Below are 19965 nucleotides of genomic sequence, written 5' to 3'. Positions count from 1 at the left end.
CCATTGCCCATGTCATGGTCTCCCTCTTCATACATTTTAGTATAAATTTACCAGGATGGCACAGTGGTGCATACCTGTAACGCTAGCTAGCACTGGGCAGGCCAAGACAGGAGGAACATGAGTTCTAGGCCAGCCTGAACCAGATAGCTAAACCCTATCCTCACCACCCAAAAAGATTCCTGGTTTACATCTGCAACTCTGAGGATTAACCTAAAAATGGCATTAAATATATAGACCAACTTGGAGCAAATTGATGTCTAGAATGTTAAGCCTCTCATTTCAACATATATCCCACAGGCTAGGCATGTATCTCAGTTTGATGGTGCCTGCTGATCCCAGCACTCCCAAGGTGGAGGCAGGGGATCACAATATCACGGTCGCCTGGTGGCACATGCCGTTAATCCCAGCACTCGGGAGGCAGAGGCAGGCAGATCTCTGTGAGTTCGAGGCCAACCTGGTCTATAGAGCAAGTTCCAGCACAGCCAGGGCTACACACAGAGAAACCCTGTTTTGGGGGTAAAAAAAAGTTGGCGGTCATCTTTGGCTATGCAACACGGATCAGAGTTCTCTTTCCAACCTCCGATGAGATTCTGCCTCGGCAGGTGGTCTGGGGCTGTAGTAAGAGGTCCCAATACAGGTTTACTCCCGTCTGTAGGGAACTCTCCAAAGGCCTCACCAGTCTGGGCTGGGAGCCCAATTATTGCAGTCCCCGTCCCTCCCGCCAGGGGGCAGCGCGGCGGGAAGCTGCAAACGCCTGGCACCCAGTGTGGGCCCCTCGCGCGGGGCGTCCAGGGTGGACATCCGGCCGTGCGGGGCCGCCAGGACCGAGCTCGGGGGCTCAGCTGTAGATCCCGCGGCTCCCGGTGCGGTGACCCCGGCCCCGGGGACCCCGGCTCCTGCAAGGGCCCGAACCCCTGCCCAAACTGCAAGAGCCGTTTCCGGCTCGGGTGCTCGAGTCCCGACCAGCGGGGACACCCGCACCACGCCCCTCGTAGCCCCGCCCCCACCGATTAGTCCCACCTCCGACAGCTAGCCCCGCCCTCGACGCCCTCCGGGCCAGACCGCCTCGAGTCAGGAAGTCTCGCGAGACTGAAGTTCCCTTGCGCACGCGCACGAGGACGGGGAGGGGGCGGGAGAACGGAGGCCGGGAAGGCTACGAGCCGAGCGATTCCGGCTGGGGAACGGGGACGCGCGTGCGCAGTTCGTAGCCCCGGTTCTCCGGCACGGCGCTCCTGCTCCCATCGCTTCTTCCTTCTTCTTCCGAGTGTCCTGAGCAGCGGCGTCCCGGGGGAGCGGTCGGCGAGGCGCTCGCGAGCGAAGGGCGCTGTGGCGGGGAGAAGGTAGGCGCGGGAACGCCGGGAGCGGGAGCCACGTGATGAGGGAAGAGAGCGGAAGTGGCGGGCGGGAGGGCGGTGGGGGCGGGGGCGCCCCCTGCCGGCCGCCCGGAGGGACCGCCCGGTCATTGTCCCCCACGCCAGCACTCAGCATGGCCGAGAACAGGGAGCCCCGCGGCGCCGTCGAGGCCGAGCTGGACCCCGTGGAGTACACCCTCCGGAAGCGACTTCCCCACCGCCTGCCCCGGAGGCCCAATGACATTTATGTCAACATGAAGACGGACTTTAAGGCCCAGCTTGCCCGCTGCCAAAAGCTGCTGGACGGAGGCAGCAGGGGGCAGAGCGCCTGCGCCGAGATCTACATCCACGGCTTGGGTCTGGCCATTAACCGCGCCATCAACATCGCCCTGCAGCTGCAGGCGGGCAGCTTTGGGTCCCTGCAGGTGGCTGCCAACACCTCCACCGTGGAGCTGGTGGATGAGCTGGAACCAGAGATTGACTCTCGAGAGCCACTGACCAGGATCCGGAACAACTCGGCCATCCACATCCGGGTCTTCAGGGTCACGCCTAAGTAGATGGAGTGAAGCCAGACTGTCATACACCAACTCCTGGGAGCACACACATCCGGGCGTCATGTGGCTGAGGTTGCTGCTAGTTCATAGGACTCTTGTTCTCATATGGACCTGTTGTCAGAGCCTTGTAAGAAAAAATATGTTACCTCAGCCTAGAGGACGGTAAACGAGCCCAAGAAATGAATCCTCTTTGTCTTGTACAATAAAAGAATCAAGTTGTGTTGGTGCCAGGCTTCCGCGTATAATAATTCTGTGTGTGCTTGAGTAGGAACAGTAGGAAACTACAAGTACTTAGGCACAGGAAAAGAACCCACACTGGGTCACAGTGTGACATGGGTCAAATTTGTTGACTTACAGTTGAGCTCAGTTACAGCGTGCTCACGGGAAGACTAGAGAATAGACTCATCTACCAAGCTGACTGCAGCTGGGGTGGATAAGGCTTGGGAATAGAGAAGGTTTGAAGGTGAAGGAAGTGGGTTGTGGTATGACTCAATGGGGGAATTGTGACTAGTGTTACCTAGGTGCGCAGCACGGGGTTGGGCACCAGGTTCATCCCCTAGTAACCACAGAGTTAAGATGGAGAAGGTCGGGGAGATGCTCAATGGGAAAAGCACGAGCCCCACACACAGTCATAAACAGGATCCATTTCACACCAGGCACTCAGTACTCAAATCTAATTCCCACGATTCTCTAGGGAGATGAGCACCAGACAGGAGGATCCTCTGGCCAGTGAGTTAGCCACCCTGGCATAAACCGGCAAGAACCGGGCATTGGTGGCGTTGGTGGCATTCGCCATTAATCCCAGCACAGGGGAGGCAGAGGCAGGCAGATTTCTGTGAGTTCAAGGCCAGCCTGGTCTCCAGAGCAAGTGCCAGGATAGGCTCCTAAGCTACACTGAGAAACCCTGTCTCGAAAAACAAAAAACAAACAAACAAACAAAAAAACAAGAAATCCTGTCTCAAAGTGGAAGGTGAAGACTGATATCTGAAGTCCTTTGCTGTATACTGTAACACATGTAGCCATACTCACATAACATAGACATGCAAAAATAAAAAAAGATGAAGATTGTAGCTTTCTAAAATTAGCTTCCCTGAACTGACAGTTATGTTTGCTCTCAGTTTGAGTCAAACCTAGATAGAGGCTTTGTGTGCAAAGCAAGGGTAGCCATGCTGAGCCATGCTCCAGCTCTTCAATGGTGGATTCTAGGTACTCCTACTGAGCTAGGCCCCCAGCTCTCGAAACGGACACTTTTGACTGCTATACTTAATTCCTGTTCCTGCAGAGCCCTCATTTCTGGGCATCTTGAGACTAGAGTGAGATGAGACAGGTTAAGCTATTTCATGGGCAAAGGAAATCTAAGTAATTTATTATTGGTTATGGTGGTTAATCTTCATTGCCAGCCTGCTGCAATGTAAAACCACCCAGGAGACACACCTCTGGGCATTGTCTGTGAGGATCTTTCCATAGAGGTTTAGCTTGGGTGGGAAGATATGGTCTGAATGTGAATGGCACCATTCCATGGGCAGGGGCCCAAACTAAAACAAGAAATCAGAGGGCCCTGATGAGATGGCTCGGGGAGGGGAGAGTTAAAGGCAACCGGACAACCTGAGTTCAGTCCCCAGAGCCCACGTGCTGGGAGAGAGCCAACTCCTGAAAGTTATCTCCTGAGATGTTTGTTTGTGGATCACAGCTTTGTTTCGGAAGAGCCAATTAGCCTAAGGGGAATTGCACGCATGTATAATCTCAACATTTCTGAGGCTGAAGCAGGAGGGTCGTGAGTTTGAGACCAACCTTAGATACATAGCAAATTCAAGGTCAGCCTGAGCGACAGAGGGAAACGCTGTCTCAAAAGCAAACAAAAACTCAGAAAAGGAAACCAGCAGAGTGAAGATGGCTTAGAGAGTTAGAGGAAAATCTTTGGCAGCCATATACCTGACAGGAGAATAATGCCTAGAATCACTAAGATCTCCCCAAGTCACTGGAAGACAAATCCTGTGGATACAAAGTATCAGAGGAGGAACTGGAAAGACAGGCTCAGTGGTTAAAAGCATCATTTGCTACCCAGGAGGGCTCCTGTCCAACCCCCAGGACCCGCATGGATTACTCCAGATCCAAGAGATCCAACACCAAATTCTGGCCTCCCTGGGCACCAGGCATACTTGCAGGCAAACCACACAAAAATATAAATAATTTTTAGCTGGGCAGTGGTGGTGCACACCTTTAATCTCAGCACTCGAGAGGTAGAAGCAGGTAGATCTCTGAGTTCAAGGCCAGCCTGGTCTACAGAGTGAGTTCCAGGACAGACAGGTCTACACAGAGAAATCTTGTCTCAAAAAAACAATAGATAATGTTTTTGTTTTTCGAGACAGAGTTTCTCTGTGTAGCTTTGTAGATCAGGTGGGCCTCGAACTCACAGAGATCTCTCCGCCTCTGCCTCCTGAGTGCTGGGATTAAAGGCGTGCACCACCACCACCATCACCACCACCACCACCATCACCACTACCACCAGGCTCATATAATTTTTCTTAAAAAGAAAGCACTCAAAGGAATAAATAGTTTGGCCAATGAATATCTGAAAAAAAATTCAACACCCTTAGCTGTCAGGAAATGCTAATTAAAAACGACTTGAAATTCCATCTCATCCTAGTCAGGAATGCTATCAAGAAAACAAATTTAAATGCTGCCAAGGACGTGAGGGACAAAGGAACCCTTATACACTGTTGGTGGGAGGGTAAACTGGTGCAGACACTAGTGGAATCAGTACAGAGGTCTCTCAAGAAACTAAAAGTAGAACTACAACTACTATATGACTCAGCTATACCACTCCTTGACATAAACCCAAAGGGCCCTAAGTCAGCATGCAAGTGAGATACCTGCCCATCCATGTCTGTTGGTGCACTATGTACAACACAGAACCAGCCTAAATGTCTAGCCACAAATGAGTGGATGAAAAGGATGTGGTTCAGGACAGGGGAGATAGAAAAGGTTCTTGCCTCCAAGCTTGACAGCCTGATCTCTGGGGCCCACATGGTAGAGGGATAGAGCTGACTCTTGCAAGTTGTCCTCTTTGAGACAAGGATGAGAGCCCTCACATGAATACACACAAACTAAAATTTAAACATGTAATAACCAATATTACAAAGAGAGAAAATACAGCTTTTATAACATATTTATTCAACTGTAAAGAAAAATGAAATTATAACATTTGCAGGAATATGGAAGGAGCAAGAGACCAGTAAGTGTGAAAAAGCCAGATTCAGAAAATAAAATATCATGCATTTTCCCTTATATACAGAATGCAGATTTATTTTTCTTACTATTGGTGTGGTGTGGTGTGTGTGTGTGTGTGTGTGTGTGTGTGTGTGTGTGTGTGTGTGTAGACTAGAGGTTGATGCTGTGTGTCTTTATCACTTGTCTTATTTTTGAGACAGGGTCTCTCACTGAAACTTTATTTAGCTTATCACTTCTGTTGAGTTGCTGTCAAGCTTCAGGGAGCCTCCTGTCTCTGTTCCGTCACTCCGGTGGGTGGGATGTTGCCATATGCAGCTTTTTGAATGGGTGCTAGGGAGCTAGGGATGTCAAAAGGAGAGAACAAGATTGTGGGAGTCTGAATGTAACTGGCCCTCATAAGCTCATAGGGAGTGGCGCTATTAGGATGTGTGGCTTTGTTGGAGTAGGTATGCCCTTGTTGAAGGAAGTGTGTCACTTTGGGGGTGGGCTTTGAGGTCTCATATATGCCCAAGCCACAGCCAGTGCCTTAGTTCACTTTCTGTTCCCTGCGTATCAAGACGTAGCCAGCACCAAGTCTGCTGTGCGCTTCCATGCTCCCTGCCATGGTGATGATGGACTAACCTCTGACTGTAAGCCGCCACCTCAGTTAAAGTTTTCCTTTATAAGAGCTGCTGTGGTCATGGTGTCTCATGGTGAATACATACACATACACACATGCACACATACATATACACACATGCATACATATATGTACACGTACACATATGTATATATCAAGTGAGGCTATTTGGTGAGAAGGAAGGGAGTCAGCAAAGAGAGAGTGAGTGCCAGGGAGGGCAATTAAGAAGAAAGCATGCTGATAGATATGTATGAAGGAAGACACCACAGTGCAGGGGTGGGGTGAAGTACTGTGTTGGAGTTCTGGTTTACCACACACAAAACCCTGGGTTTATCCCCAGAATTTGATAAATGGAACGTGGAATCACAAACCTGTAATCCCAACACTTGGAACATGGAAGCAGGGAATCAGAAGCTAAAGATCATCCTTGGGTTCCATAGTGAGTTTAAGGTCAGGCTGGGACACATGAATTTATTTGTATGCTAACAAAAAAGTGAAGTGTTTTAAAAGTGTAGCATGACTCAGCGGTGGTGGCGCACAACTTTAATCCCAGCACTACAGAGGCAGAGGCAGGCAGATCTCTGAGTTCGAGGCCAGACTGGTCTACAGAACGAGTTCCAGGACAGCCAGGGCTACACAGGGAAACCATGTCTCAGGGCTGGAGAGACAGCGGCTCAGTGGTTAAGAACACTGCCTGCTTTTTCAGAGGATGGGGTTCAATTCCCAGCACCCACAACTGTCTGTGACTCCAGTTCCAGGAGACCCAATACCCTTACACAGACATACATGCAGGCAAAACACCAATGCATATAAAATAAAATAAATAAGTTTAAAAGGGGGCTGGAGAGATGCTCACTGGTTAAGAGTACTAGCTGTTTGCTCTTCCAGAGGTCCTGAGTTCAATTACCAGCAACCACATGGTGGCTCACAGCATCTGTAATGAGATCTGGTGCCCTCTTCTGGCCTGCAGGCATATATGTAGGCAGAACACTGTATACATAATAAACAAACATTTAAAAAAAAAGAAAAAAAAAACAAAAGAAAGAAGGAAGGAAGGAAGGGAAGGAGGGAGAGAGAGAGAGGGAGAGAGGGAGGTAGGGAGGGAGTTAGAGAGAGAGGGAGGAAGGGAGGGAGGGAGGGAGGGAGGGACGAAGGAAAGAAAAAGAAACCCTGTCTCAAAAAACCAAAACCAACCAACCAACCAAATGAGTGGAGCATGGTGCTAGGATCTCACGCCTTTAATTCCTGGCTCAATACAAGAAGGGGAGAGGAGCTGGAGAGATGGCCCAGTGGTTAACAGTGAGTACTATTTTTGCAGATGACTTAAGTAAGGTTCCTAGCTCCCAAGCTGAGTGGCTCACAACTGCAATTCCAGGTTCAGGGGTTCTTATGCCCTCTTCAAACCTTCATAGGAACTTGCACTCACCTGCACACAGACATACATGCAATTAAAAATAAAATGAATCTCAAGAAATAACTAAATATTCCAGTTAAGGTTATCCAGAGTCTTAATCTCTACACTCAGGAGGCAGAGGCAGGAGGATCTCTGTGAGCTGGAGGCCAGCCTGGTCTACATGGTTTTCCAGGCTAGCCATAATTACATAGAAAGACTCTGTCTACAAACATATCCAAGTGTTGTTTTCTTAGCATTATTGCCTAAGGAATACAGCATATCTACTATTTACATAATATTCTGAATTTTAAGTAACCTAGAGATGAGAGAGAAGCCATCAGTTCCAGAAACTCCCTGTATGGGCTCATTTGCTTATATACATATGGATTTATAGGGGGGTGCTGGCATGTGTGTGTGTGTGTGTGCAGTGCGTATGCAATTTGAATGTATGCAGGCAGAACTGTGTGAGGGTGTGTGTCAATGTGGAGGCCTGAAGTTGACACTGGCATCATCCTCCTTACTTGCTCTCCACTTTATTTATTAAGGCTTTGTCTCTCAATGGAACCAGAACTTAGTTATTCCAGTTAGTAAAGACAGCCAGCTTGCCCAGGACATCCCTGTGTCTGCCTCCTGAGTTCTGGGATTGCACGTGGACAGCTACACCTGCCTGGCATTTCTATGAGCTCTGAGGCTTTAAGCTCTGGTCCCCATGCACACACAGGAAGTGATGTGGCCCTGAAAATTAGGTCCTAGTTGGCTAAAATCCTTTCCCATGGCTTCTGCATACGACATGGCCCACCAAATAGCTGGGAAGGTGTACACATAAACATTTTGTGAGTGGATGAGATGTGTGAGAGGTGAAAGCTGCCAGGATATGTAATTGAGGGAGTGGAAAGATTAAGTTCTTTGTGGGATCCAAGGTGCTTTCACTTTTGACTCGGGTACTGAAGGATGAATAGGAGTTTGGTGGGCAGAAGAAAGGAAGGAGAGGAAGAGGACCATGTGGGCAGAGGTATCAAGGGAGGGATTTATGAACAAGCTGGGCACATTGTGGGCCAGGAGGGACACAGAGTGGCTGTGCCGACTAGGGAGACAAGGTTGACGATACACTGTGTCACCTCTCTCCATCAGCTTTGTTTTTTGTTGAACCTATTACGTACGTGAGGGTGCACATGAACACGTGTGTCTGTGCATGTGAAAACCAGAGGGTGTTCTTCAACAGGACACCATCTGTCCACCTTTCTTTCTTTTTCTTCTTTCTATCCCCTTCCTCCCTCCTTCCCTCCTGCCCCTCTCTTCCTTTCAATCCTCCTTTGTTTCTTTCTGAACTCTCTTTATAGATCAGGTTGGCCTTGAACTCACAGAGCTGCTTGTTTCTGTCTCCCAAGTACTCACTTGTAACAATACTCCTGGCCACTTTGGTTTTTGAGACAGGGTCTCTTCACTTTTACCTGGAACTCACTTGCCTATGTTGGCTGGCCAGAAAGTCCAGGTGGTCCCTTGTTTCAGATTTCTTAGCACTGGGATCACACATACACACACACACACACACACACACACACACACACACACACACAACCTATGCCCAGCTTTTTTTAGTATGGGTACTGGAGGTAGAACTCAGTTTCCCAAACTTGGGCAAGAAGCGCTTTACTGACTGAGCCATAGTCTCAGAGCTGTCCTGGAACTCACTCCGTAGACCAGGCTGCCCTCGAATTTAGAGATCTGCCTGTTTCTGCCTCCCAAGTGCTGGGATTAAAGGCTTGAGCCACCACCACCTGGCTTCTTTATTTCTTCTTTTTAGACAGACTCTCAGTATGTAATACATGCTGGTCTAAAACTCACAATGCTGCCCAGGCTATCACTGAACACGTGTCAATCCTCCTGCCTCAGCTTTCCAGATACTGGAATTGCAAGCATGCATCATCACACTTGGCTTTATTATTCTTTCTTTTTCAAATGGATTTTATTTTATTTATTTAATTTTATGAAGGACAGGGGTTTGAGACAGGATTTCTCTGTGTAACTCAGGCTGTTCTGGAACTGGCTCTGTAGACCAGGCTGGCCTTGAACTCAGAGATCTGCCTGCCTCTGCTTCCTGAGTGTTGGGATTAAAGGTGTCCACTATCACATTGGCTTATAGTATTTTATTTTTATCATATATACATATATATTTTTCAGGTGCCTAGAAGCCAGAGGTGTTATATCCTGCAGGGAACTGGAGTTATAGGTGGTTGTGTACCACCTGATGTGAATGATGCCAAACTCAGGTTTCTCTGGAAGGACAGAGAAACCTAACTGCTGGGCCATTTTGCCATCTCTTGTATTGTTCTTTTGAGACAAGGTTTCTCTGTATATTGTCCAGACTTGACTGCTTTGATCCTCTTGCCTTTACTACTGCTTCTTCTTCTTCTTCTTCTTCTTCTTCTTCTTCTTCTTCTTCTTCTTCTTCTTCTTCTTTCTTCTTTTTTGTTTTTTTGAGACAGGGTTTCTCTGTCTTGGAACTAGCTCTTATAGACTAGGCTGGTCTCGAACTCACAGAGATCCGCCTGCCTTTGCCTCCCAAGTGCTGGGATTAAAGGCGTGCGCAACCAATGCCCGGCTTGCCTCCACTTCTTAAGTGCTAAAATTACAAGCATGTGCCACCAAGCTTGACTGGCCCCCCATCAACCTCATCTGCAGGGCTTCCTTGCTTTGGAGCCTCCTGGGAGCAGATGGGGCCCGTAGGAAGCTGGACTGCCGATGTGTCTCCCTGCACGTATGTGTTCTTGACTCTGCTCTCCTGGCTAGCGCCCAGCCGAGCTGGTGGCAGGCAGCCCTTTCGCATCTTTTATACGTTCATTTGGTTTGTCTTGGCAGCTCTCTCTCACACAGCCTCTGTTTGTTGTTTCTACTCCATGTTTCCTCACTGCTTGCAGTTGGGGCTTCCCTGGGTCACTGTCCACAGACATAGCCTTCAAAGATGCTACCGAAGGATGACCAGCCCCTGGGAGACTTACTGTTTGAAGACTTGACTGAAGGTAGGGGTGGAGTGGAGGACCATACAGGTAGAGCTAGTGTGGTCTGTGTGGTGTATAAGGCTGGAAAGCCTGGGGACTGGTGTCCTTTGCCTTTAGAGTAGACAGATCCACTTCTGTTTCCTACTGTACAGCTCCCATCAGGGTAGGCCAGGAGTGTGTCCCAACACAGAACCCTTCCTCCTCCTTTTATTGAACAGTTACAGAACCCACAGTGAACACAGAACTATTTGTTCCTGCAGAGACGTATAACCAAGCCAGGAACCATGGTTCATGCTGACAATCCCAGCTACTCAGGAGGCTGAGGCAGGAGGACTGTTACAAGCTCAAGGCTAGCCTTGGCTATGTAATAAATTATAGGACAGCTTAAACAATTTAGAGACCCTGTCTCAAATTTTTGAAAAGAAAACTATGCCACAGAGATAAACATGTATCGTTCAATTAATTTATTTCTAAAATCTATTGTGTCTGTTTGAGTCTGTTCTCTACCTCCATCATATGGGTCCTGGGGATTGGAGACCAAACTCAGGCTTGGCTGCAAGCACGTCTACCCACTGATCCATCTCTACAGCTACCAGACGCCTGTTTATCACCTGTAGCATTTACTGAACATCTGCTTGTTGTAGGTAACTGTATTAGGTACCAGGTCTTCCAGAAAAAGTGATAAACTTGTTTGTGTGACATCTAATAGGAAGGAAAATAAATTTAATTTCTTTCTTCCCCTCCCCCAAAGACAGGGCCTCATGGAGCCCAGGCTAGCCTAGAAGTTGTTATGTAGCACTCAGGATCCTGAGTTATGTAGAAGTGGATCCTGAGTGCTAGGACATCAGGCATGTACCACTAGGCCTGTTTGTTTTTTCTTTTTGTTTGTGGGGGGCCCAGGGGTGTGTGCACACACGTGCATGGAGGACAGAGGTCAACCTCAGGTGTCAACCTCAGGAACTGTTGCCTGTGTGCTTTGAGAGTCTGTCACTTGGACCTGGGACATGAGTTAGGTCAGCTGGCTAGTGAGCTCCAGCAATCTGCCTGTTTCTAGGGTTTTGTTTTGTTTTTGTTTTTTGTTTTGTTTTGTTTTGTTTTGGTTTTTGAGACAGGGTTTCGCTGTAGGTTTTGGAGGCTGTCCTGGAACTCTGTGAACCAGGCTGGCCTCGAACTCACAAAGATCCCCTGCCTCTGCCTCCCGAGTGCTGGGATTAAAGGTGTGTGCCGCCACCACCCGGCAATCTGCCTGTTTCTAGCTTCCTAATATTGAAGCTGCACAAGGACATGCTGTGGTACCTAGCTCTTTATACACAGGGGCTCAAACTCAGGGCCTCATACTTGTTCAGTCAGCACTTTACCAAGTGAGCTACCCCCTAGCCCCCATCTTTTCTTTTTGAGATAAGGTGTAGTTCAGGCTGGCCTGGAAGTCACGGTTCTCTTGCTTCAGCCTCCTGAGTAGGTGGAATTACATATGTGCACCACAACCCCAGGGCCGACAACTGACAGAAATCCCTTTTCCATCATTCTTATTCCTCTCAGTTTCCCCAAGGCTGAGAGTCTCCTCACACTACCATCCCAGCCCTGTCCCCGGTCGGCCAACTCACTCTCCAGCACAGAAGGTCTCCTAGGCCATTGGCTGGACTCCCAAGCCCAGAAGCCACAGCCTGTACTCCAGGTAGCTGGGGGCTCTGTGCTGCCTAAGGCTTGCAACAGCTCAGGGGGGCTGTAAATTTTTCAGCTCCACTATGGGTCTCATCACTGCTGTTTATTTAGAGTCCCGTTCTGAAGGTAGTAACGACTCCCCATGACCAAGATTCCAAGGAACAAGAGTGGCTCGGTGTAGTCTATTCTCTCTCTCTAGGTCTCTCACCATTTCAGTCCAAGGAGCGTGGCATGGAGAGAACACAGAAAACAACCCACAACTAAGTGGTGAGTGTTCTCTCAGTGTATCAGGCCACACACAGGAGACAGAGGCTCCACTCCCAACACTGACATTTTATGTCTAGATAACTCCTGGAGTTGTGCAGGACTCAACTTCGATGTATACAGTGGCCTTGATATGATAAAACCTAACACATGCACATAAGTGATGACAATTTCCTGCTTGGGTATGGGGAAAGGCTTTGTGGAGGAGAGACCCACTGGGGTCTGCAGATAAGAGGAAAACAGAGTTCCCCACTCTGTTTAGCCAGGTGGAAACAGCAGTGAAAAGCAAGGTCCCACAATCTCTCTAACCAAGCTCCTCTGATGGAAGGTCACAGTGTGGGGCTGGTGAGATGGCTCATCTGGTAAAGGTGTTTGCTGCCAAGTTCAATCCTCAGGTCCTACAAGGTGGAAGGAGAGATCCTCTGACCTCTCCACTTACTCTGTGGCACACAGGAACGTGCCCTGTACACACACACACACACACACACACACACACACACACACACACACCAAATAAATAAATGTAATAAGGAGGATGGTATGACTGGCTACCGGGCATCTTACTTTGAGGCGTGGAAAACCTGCTCAAGGGAGTGGGGATGTGACTTGGTTGATAGAATGCTTGCCTAGCGTGCACAAAGCCTTAGGTTCAATCTTCAGCATCGCATAAACTGGGTGCGATGGTGCATGATTATAATGCTAGCTAGAACTTAGGAAGTAGAGGCAGGAGGAACCTGAGTTCAAGGTCAACCTTGACTACATAAGGAGTTAAAGGGCAGCCTGGGATATATGAAACCTTGTCTCAGACAATAACAACAAAAGGTAAAAAGATCCTTACTCAGGGTCATGATGTGAACTAGACTATTCAATGGGAAAATTAATGGAGTAGCAGGGTCAGGAAGGAAATACAAAGGCTTTGGGGTTCTCTTTAGTGATGAGTGGACAGTGACAAACTATGCCAGCAGAATATAAGCAAATTAGGGTACACTGGAAGACAGGATGATGGACCTTCGTGCTGGGAGCTATACAGAATTTTGTTTTGTCTTCTTTTAATTTGTTCTCTTTTTGAGAGAGGGCCTCATGTAGCCCAGGATAGTCTCCAATTTACTTCATATTGGAAGATGGCCTTCAACCCTTGATCCTTCTTGCCTCCACCTTCCAAACGCTGGCATGACAGGTGTGCACTGCTGCATCCCAGCTGCTTTATTATTTTCTTTGAGACAGATCTTGTTCTGAAGCCCTGGATGGCCTGGAACGTGCTTTGTAACCCAGGCTGCCTGAAACTCACTGTGATCCTCCTGCCTATTCCTCTCAAGTGCTAAGATTGTAGGTATGTGCTAGCACACTGGATTAGCAGCCTCCTGTTTTCCTTCCTGTCCCTCAGAGTCACCTGTCACCAGATGCACAGACTGTGTTTGGCAGTATACCAGTGCATTTGAACTGGTTGGGTCCCCAGAGCCCCTCGACAAACACCCAGGGGAATTGTGTGGCATTAGAATCAGGTGTGTTGTGGACTGACTTGTTCTTCTGTCTCACTTTCCCCATAAAGACTATGGTAGCTCTCTCTCTCTCTCTCTCTCTCTCTCTCTCTCTCTCTCTCTCTCTCCCTCTCTCCAAAACCCCATAGGACAGCCCACACAATCCTGCTGGCTCCAGCATATAGAAGATGGTGGCCTGGCCCCTCTTCTAGGGTTCTCTGTAAAGTTACTGAGAGAAGGAACAGGTCCTACAGCCCCAAAGGCTCCTCCTTCTGAGACTCAGGCCATGTCAGGCCATGTTGTGCCCCCTGCCCCCATCTGCCCCTGGCCCTTTCTCCTCTAGTAGATAGGTCAGAGCAGTGACGCAGGAGTCAGGGGCCCTGGAAAGAGCAGCCTGTTGGGAGGGGTGTGGGTGGTCAGGACAGAGCTCACATGCGGACGTGTGTGAATGTGTGTTCGAGTGTATGTCTCACAGCTGGGCCACAGTTGGGGAGCAGAGCTGGGTTCTGAGTGCTGAGCCTGGATGGCAGGTTCAGGAAGAAACTCTGAGAAGGCCCAAAGTGACAGACAGTCCAGAGTCGGCAGGATCAGGGTCATGTGACTTCCAGTCAGCTCACCAGAGTCGCCTCATGTCCCCATCTTCATCTCTCTACACCTTGTCTTCATCATGTTCTCCCCAGCCAAACCCCATGGCTGCCTTCTTCCCCCAGCACGTCACATGACAGCCTGGCAGCCCTGACTGCTTGTCGACTGGACAACTGCAACTTCCTGGTGTACCTTCTGATTCTTTCCTCCTTAGGTGTGTGTACTCACTGGTGTGTACACACGTGTGCGTGTGCGTGTGCGGCTGCATGTATGCTGCAGGAGGCAGAGGCTGACTTTGGGATGTCTTGCTCAGTTGCTCCTCTGCTGCATTTTTGTTACTATAATTAACTAATTGTCTGACCTCCATGGCACACACTTTGGGGTCAGAGGACAGCTCACAGCAGTTGTTTCTCTGCTTCTACCATGTGGGTCTCAGGGATTAAACTCAGGTCTTCAGACTTAGTGGCAAGTACTTTTACCACTGAACCGTCATGTCCTTGGTCCTGGTCCTCCACCTTTTTTTTTTGAGACAGGGTCTTAGTGAACCTGGGACTTAATGATTTAGTTAGACAAGCTGTCCAGTGAACTCCAGGGCCCTCCAGTCTCCGCCTCCCCAGCACCACAATGACAATCACATGCCTCCATATCCAGCATTTCATGTGGGTGTTGGGGAATCTAAATCAGGTATTCATGTATACTAAATCACTTCCTCAGCTCCCTCCCTTCATTCTGTGTGTGTGTGTGTGTGTGTGTGTGTGATAGAATACATCATATATTAAAGGTTATATGTTTTAATTTTATATGTATGGGTACTTTACCTGTGTGTCTGTGCACCATGTGTAGAGTACCTGCAGAGTCCAGAAGGAGGCATCGATGCTTTCAATCTAGAGTTACACATAGTTATTAGTTGCCACAAGGTTGTTATCAACTGAACCTGGCTCCTCTACAACACAGCGGGTGCTCTTAACTGCTAGTCATCTCTCCAGCCTCCTCCACTCAGTTCTTAATGCCACTGAAGGTCTCTGTCCGTTGTCCATCTCTCCCCACTAGAATGTCACCAGGGCAGGCATTCTTAACTGTGTCATACATGACTCAGTCCTCAGGTCCCTTCCCAGTCAGCAGTATATATTCCACAAACATTTCTTTTATCTTTACATTTTAAGATCAGATTTATATATTTTGTTTTATGTGAGGGTGTTTTGCCTGCACATATGTGTGTGTAATATGTGTGTGCCTGGTACCCTCAGAGGTCAGAAGAGGGCATCAGGTTCCTTGGAACTGGGGTTATGGATGGTTGTGAACCATCATATGGATGCTGGGAATAGAACCTAGGGGCTACAGGGGTGTAGCTCAGCAGTAGAGCTCCTGCCAAGACTTCCCCAGTGAGGGGCTGGGGGTGTGGCTCAGCGGTAGAGAGCTTGCCTCAAGTCCCTCAATAAGGGCATGGGAGCTCATTTAACCGAGCATTTGCCTAATGTACAGGCCCCAGGGCTCGGGCCTCAGCACTGCAAAAACAAAAGCAAAAACCCAGTAGCAACGTGCCCACGTGTCCTCAGCAACGTGCCACAGGCTTCCTGCCCTGAAAGTCACCTTTCTGGATTTTTAGGGTCCTAGAAAACGAGGGGTGAGAGGGGAGGAACCCCACAGTCCTCCCTCGCTTGCATCTGATTCCTCAACAGGAACAGCTCTGGCTTTTAGAGCAAGTCGTGAGGAGAGAAAGCCCTTGGGTTTTGCTTCCAGTCTCCAACTCTAGGTGTTTCTGATCAATCCCTGTCCCGAGATAAGGACGCCCCCCAGAGGACATGCCCAGCCTTTCCATAGGTCAGCTCCTCACTTTAGGTTTCCCGCACATCTCATAGACGTGCACCCCACTGAGCTCCCCTCCTGGAAATCAGAATCTGTCCACCCGCCTAAGGAAGACCCCCCTGACAGCGTGCGTGCCTGGAACAGCCCTCGCCACCCCAGCGAGCCCCAGACCCAGGCGTCCTGCTCCTTGCTCTGACCCCAGGTGGCCCCCACCCCTGGCGACCCCTCATGCACACACAGCCTCACCCCCACCCCCACCCGCGCACGCACACATGCTGATAACATCCCCGACCCCCGACCGGAGCCACATGTCCCCGGACCAAGCCTGGCCAGTGGCTGCGTCTTGCTGTGTTCCCGAACAGACCAGTGGCCAGGGCCACCGCGTCCCCGCTCTGCCCGCGCTCCCTGAACGGTGACCACCTTCTTTCAGGCGAGTGGGGTGACCTGGTCCCACAGATCTTCTAAGGATGAAGACTAGCAGCGTGGACACTGGCCCAGCCCCGGGTCACTAAGGGGCTCTGGCAGCCAGGCGCGGAGATGGGGGTGCCCGGTGAGTACTCACAGGCTAGGGACCTGTGACCTCCGGGGCTCCTGTTTGAGCAAGGATTTACATCTGAAGCTGTTGGCCAGGAAGTGACCGTGTACAAGGACCTGCGACTCGCCAAGGATCTAGGAGGAGAGAGGGGGGTGGGGTAGCTTCCACGTGCACTCAGGGGTTTGGGGAGCCCTCCCGCAAATGACAAAAAAGGGGAGATCCAGGACGGGGACAAAGTTTAGGATTTTAGGGAGTCGAGGCGCTGCTCCGTGGATGAGAAGCTGCTAAAAGAATTACCTGCGTCCAGGAGTCCCAGCTTCTCAGGATCTGCCAGCCTCTGGCGCGCACTTACAGTGAAGTTTGGCCGAGAAGTGGATGCCGGTCGCTTGGGGGGTGGGGTGTGCAGCGCCGAGAGATAGAATGAAGGCCACTCCGGCAGAGCCTAAGCAATTGCAAGGTCGGGGTCAGCCGAGACTAGAAGGCAGAGGAGCCTCGCTGAGCAAACCAGCCTCTGGAGTCCCGCAGCCCCCACCCCTCCCTGCCTCACACCCAGCCCGCCTTTCTTCCAGAACGTCCCACCCTGCCGCTTTTGCTGTCTTTGCTCTTGCTTCCTCTGGGCCTCCCAGTCCTCTGCGCTCCCCCACGCCTCATCTGCGACAGCCGAGTTCTGGAGAGGTACATCTTGGAGGCCAAGGAGGCAGAGAACGTCACGGTAAGCTTCCCGGCCCCACAAAAGAAAGAAACTGGTTCTTGGGGAGCTAGGAATTTGAGTTCCTTCCTAGCACGGCTTTTCAGGTCAAGATGAGATGTTTAGCCCTAAAGCTCTTCCATCCCCCTTCCCCCAGTGATAATGCTGGAGAGGGTTGTGGCTCAGTTTGGTAGAGTGCTTGCTTAGTGTGAAAGAAGCCCTGGGCTCAATTCCCCAGCACCACAGGAGCCGAGACTTTGTGATGGCCCAAACCTACATGCCTAGTACTTGGGAGATGGAGTAGGAGGATCAGAAATTCAAGGTGATCCTCTGTTACATAAGCTGAGTCCAGCCTCAAACTTGAAACTCTGACTGTCCAAAACAAGAAAGCATGATAAAGCTGGTGGCACCCAAAGCATGCCCAGTAACATTCAAAGACAAAGAGTATCTGGTGGCTTTTTGTGAATGAAACCTTTGGAGGTCTTGACCAGGTGCTGTGTCTTGCAGATGGGCTGTGCAGAAGGTCCCAGACTGAGTGAGAATATTACAGTCCCAGATACCAAAGTCAACTTCTATGCTTGGAAAAGAAAGGCGGTGAGTTCTCTTTTCTTTTTTTCTCCTTCCTAGAGGTGGGTCTCAGTCTGACACCTTGATAGTGTGGGAGAAAGAATGATAAAGATAATGACTGATGGAATATGCTAGCTCATCCATCCATCCATCCATCCATCCATCCATCCATCCATCCATCCATGCCTTACTGTGTGCTGTTCTGTCCTGTCCACCTCCGCTAGGGTGTCTGATAGCCAGGGAGACAGAGGGAAGGACTCTGGCTGGCTCTTTCTAAACCCTTTGCCTCCTCTAGGTGGAAGAACAGGCTGTAGAAGTTTGGCATGGCCTGTCCCTGCTCTCCGAGGCCATCCTGAGGGGCCAGGCCCTGCTAGGCAACTCCTCCCAACCATCAGAGATGCTTCAGCTGCATATAGACAAAGCCATCAGTGGCCTGCGCAGCCTCACCTCCCTGCTCCGGGTGCTGGGAGCCCAGGTGAGTAGGTGTGGACTGTTACTTGCCCTTTCTACAGGGTGGGCCAAGAGTTGTTAAAGAACTGAGGGCTGAGCCTGCAAGATAGCTCAGTGGGTAAAGGTGCCTGCCACCAAGTGAGATGCCCTGAATTTAATATCCCTAGAAGTCACACAGTGAGAAGAGAACTGGTTTCCTCCAGCTTGTCTCTCACCTCCACCCACACACAGGCTGTGGTGTGCATGCATATATGAATGAATCGATGTAACAACACATTTTAAACAAAGGACACTGAGAGCACAGGCTGGGCGATGTAGTGGTGGCGTGCATGGTGCACAAACGTTGAGTTCAATCTCCAGGATTTCTGTTAACAAAACAAAACAAATCAAACCAAAAACAAAGTGAGGTGGAGCACACATGGAACCCCAGGGCCGGGAGATTCCTGGGACTCACTGGCCAGCCAGTTCTACTCAGTTGGTGGGCTCCAGGTTCAGTGAGAGATGCTGTCTCAAAAACTAAGGCGGAAGGGCTGGAGAGATGGCTCCATGATGAAGAGTGCTTGCTGCCCTTCCAGAGTTCAGTTCCCAGCATCCACACCAGGTACTCACAGCCACCTTGAAGTCCAGCTCTAGGGGATCCGAGCTCCTGGCACCTACACACATCCAGCCAGTGGAGAGTGGCTGAAGAAGACACACCTCTGGCCTCTACACCCACACACACGCACATACACACATACACCCCCACACAAATAATACTGAGGACTCTCTTCACCCCCCACCTGTCCTTTGTCACGTTTTCATCTGCAGTCCTCAGCACTGCAGTGATATCCTATTTTCTCTTGACAGAAGGAATCGATATTACCTCCAGATGCTACCCCACCTGCTCCACTCCGAACACTCTCGGTGGATACTTTCTGCAAACTCTTCCGGGTCTACTCCAACTTTCTCCGGGGCAAACTGAAGTTGTACACAGGGGAGGCCTGCAGGAGAGGGGCCAGGTGAGCTGCCACCACCACTGCGATGTAGCCACCAACTTTGCTCACCATCACTGCCCGTGTCACGCCGACCCTCCACCACTCCCAACCCTCATCAAAAGGGTTGTGACCTCCTCACCAGCTTGTTCTATGGACACTCCAGCACCAGAAGTGATCTCTTGGGGAGCCAGAAGAACTTTCCAGAGCTCTGTTCTGAAATCTAAAGATGTTACTGGGCCAGCCTGAGGCCCCAGAGCAGGAGAGACTCGGAGAACAATCTTGGATTTGTTTTGTTATTGTTGAGACAGGAAGGTCTCACATAGCCCAGGCTGGCCTGGAACTTAGTATGTAGCTAAGGATGACTTTGGACTCCTTATCTTCCTGCTTCCATTTCCTGAGTGCTGAGATTGAAAGCACACACCACCCCACCCCATTTATGGGGTGCTGGAGATGGGAGCTGTGGCTCCGTGCATGCTAAGCAAACACTGTACCAACTGACCTATATCCGAAGCACCCAGAGACAAGCTTAGAACTCAGGGACAGAGACATCGAAACACAAAACGTTGGGGCTTAATCTTTGTGGCAACTACGAAGAATACAGGGACTGGAGAATTTAGGGGACAAGGCATGAATTTTCCAGGTCTCATGGGTTCTCTCTCCCCTGGCCCCATGTCCCACTGGACAGTAGAGGGAGTGGAACCATGAAGACAGAATGGTAACTGACTCTTAGCTTTCAAGGGAGGGAAGGGGTTTTGAAATTTTGTGTCTTTTAAAATACCACTGGCAACAGCTGAAATCACCAACATGA

The 19965-nt window shown here is 49.9% G+C and overlaps 2 protein-coding genes across 3 annotated transcripts; both read left to right on the top strand.

Moving 5' to 3' along the window:
- The first annotated feature begins 1197 nt into the window (after window positions 1–1197).
- On the top strand, window positions 1198–2138 carry Pop7 (POP7 homolog, ribonuclease P/MRP subunit). The gene is made up of 2 exons (XM_027416231.2): window positions 1198–1340; window positions 1479–2138. Exon 2 carries the CDS (start codon window positions 1487–1489, stop codon window positions 1907–1909), a length of 423 nt encoding a protein of 140 aa, XP_027272032.1. The 5' UTR covers window positions 1198–1340; window positions 1479–1486; the 3' UTR covers window positions 1910–2138.
- A 14254-nt stretch (window positions 2139–16392) lies between these two features.
- On the top strand, window positions 16393–19965 carry Epo (erythropoietin). Of its 2 annotated transcripts, none has more exons than XM_035444524.1 (5): window positions 16393–16493; window positions 17048–17190; window positions 17674–17760; window positions 18029–18208; window positions 19033–19965. In XM_035444524.1, exons 1-5 carry the CDS (start codon window positions 16481–16483, stop codon window positions 19183–19185), a joined length of 576 nt encoding a protein of 191 aa, XP_035300415.1. In that variant the 5' UTR covers window positions 16393–16480; the 3' UTR covers window positions 19186–19965. The 2 variants fall into 2 exon arrangements, with proteins under 2 accessions (XP_035300415.1, XP_035300414.1); XM_035444523.1 differs by having other exon boundaries at window positions 19030–19965.

This window comes from Cricetulus griseus, chromosome 4, assembly GCF_003668045.3.
Source record: "Cricetulus griseus strain 17A/GY chromosome 4, alternate assembly CriGri-PICRH-1.0, whole genome shotgun sequence".
NCBI lineage: Eukaryota > Metazoa > Chordata > Mammalia > Rodentia > Cricetidae > Cricetulus > Cricetulus griseus.
Note: the sequence above shows the minus strand (reverse complement) of the source record. Positions and strands in the feature narration are given on the sequence as shown.

Bases quoted from the DNA above. Each gene is read 5' to 3' on its own strand.
- Epo (XM_035444523.1), top strand. The intron at 17,191-17,673 runs GTAAGCTTCCCG...TGTGTCTTGCAG, and splicing joins AGGAGGCAGAGAACGTCACG to ATGGGCTGTGCAGAAGGTCC. The intron at 18,209-19,029 runs GTGAGTAGGTGT...TTCTCTTGACAG, and splicing joins TCCGGGTGCTGGGAGCCCAG to AAGGAATCGATATTACCTCC.
- Pop7 (XM_027416231.2), top strand. From the start codon at position 1,487: ATGGCCGAGAACAGGGAGCCCCGCGGCGCCGTCGAGGCCGAGCTGGAC.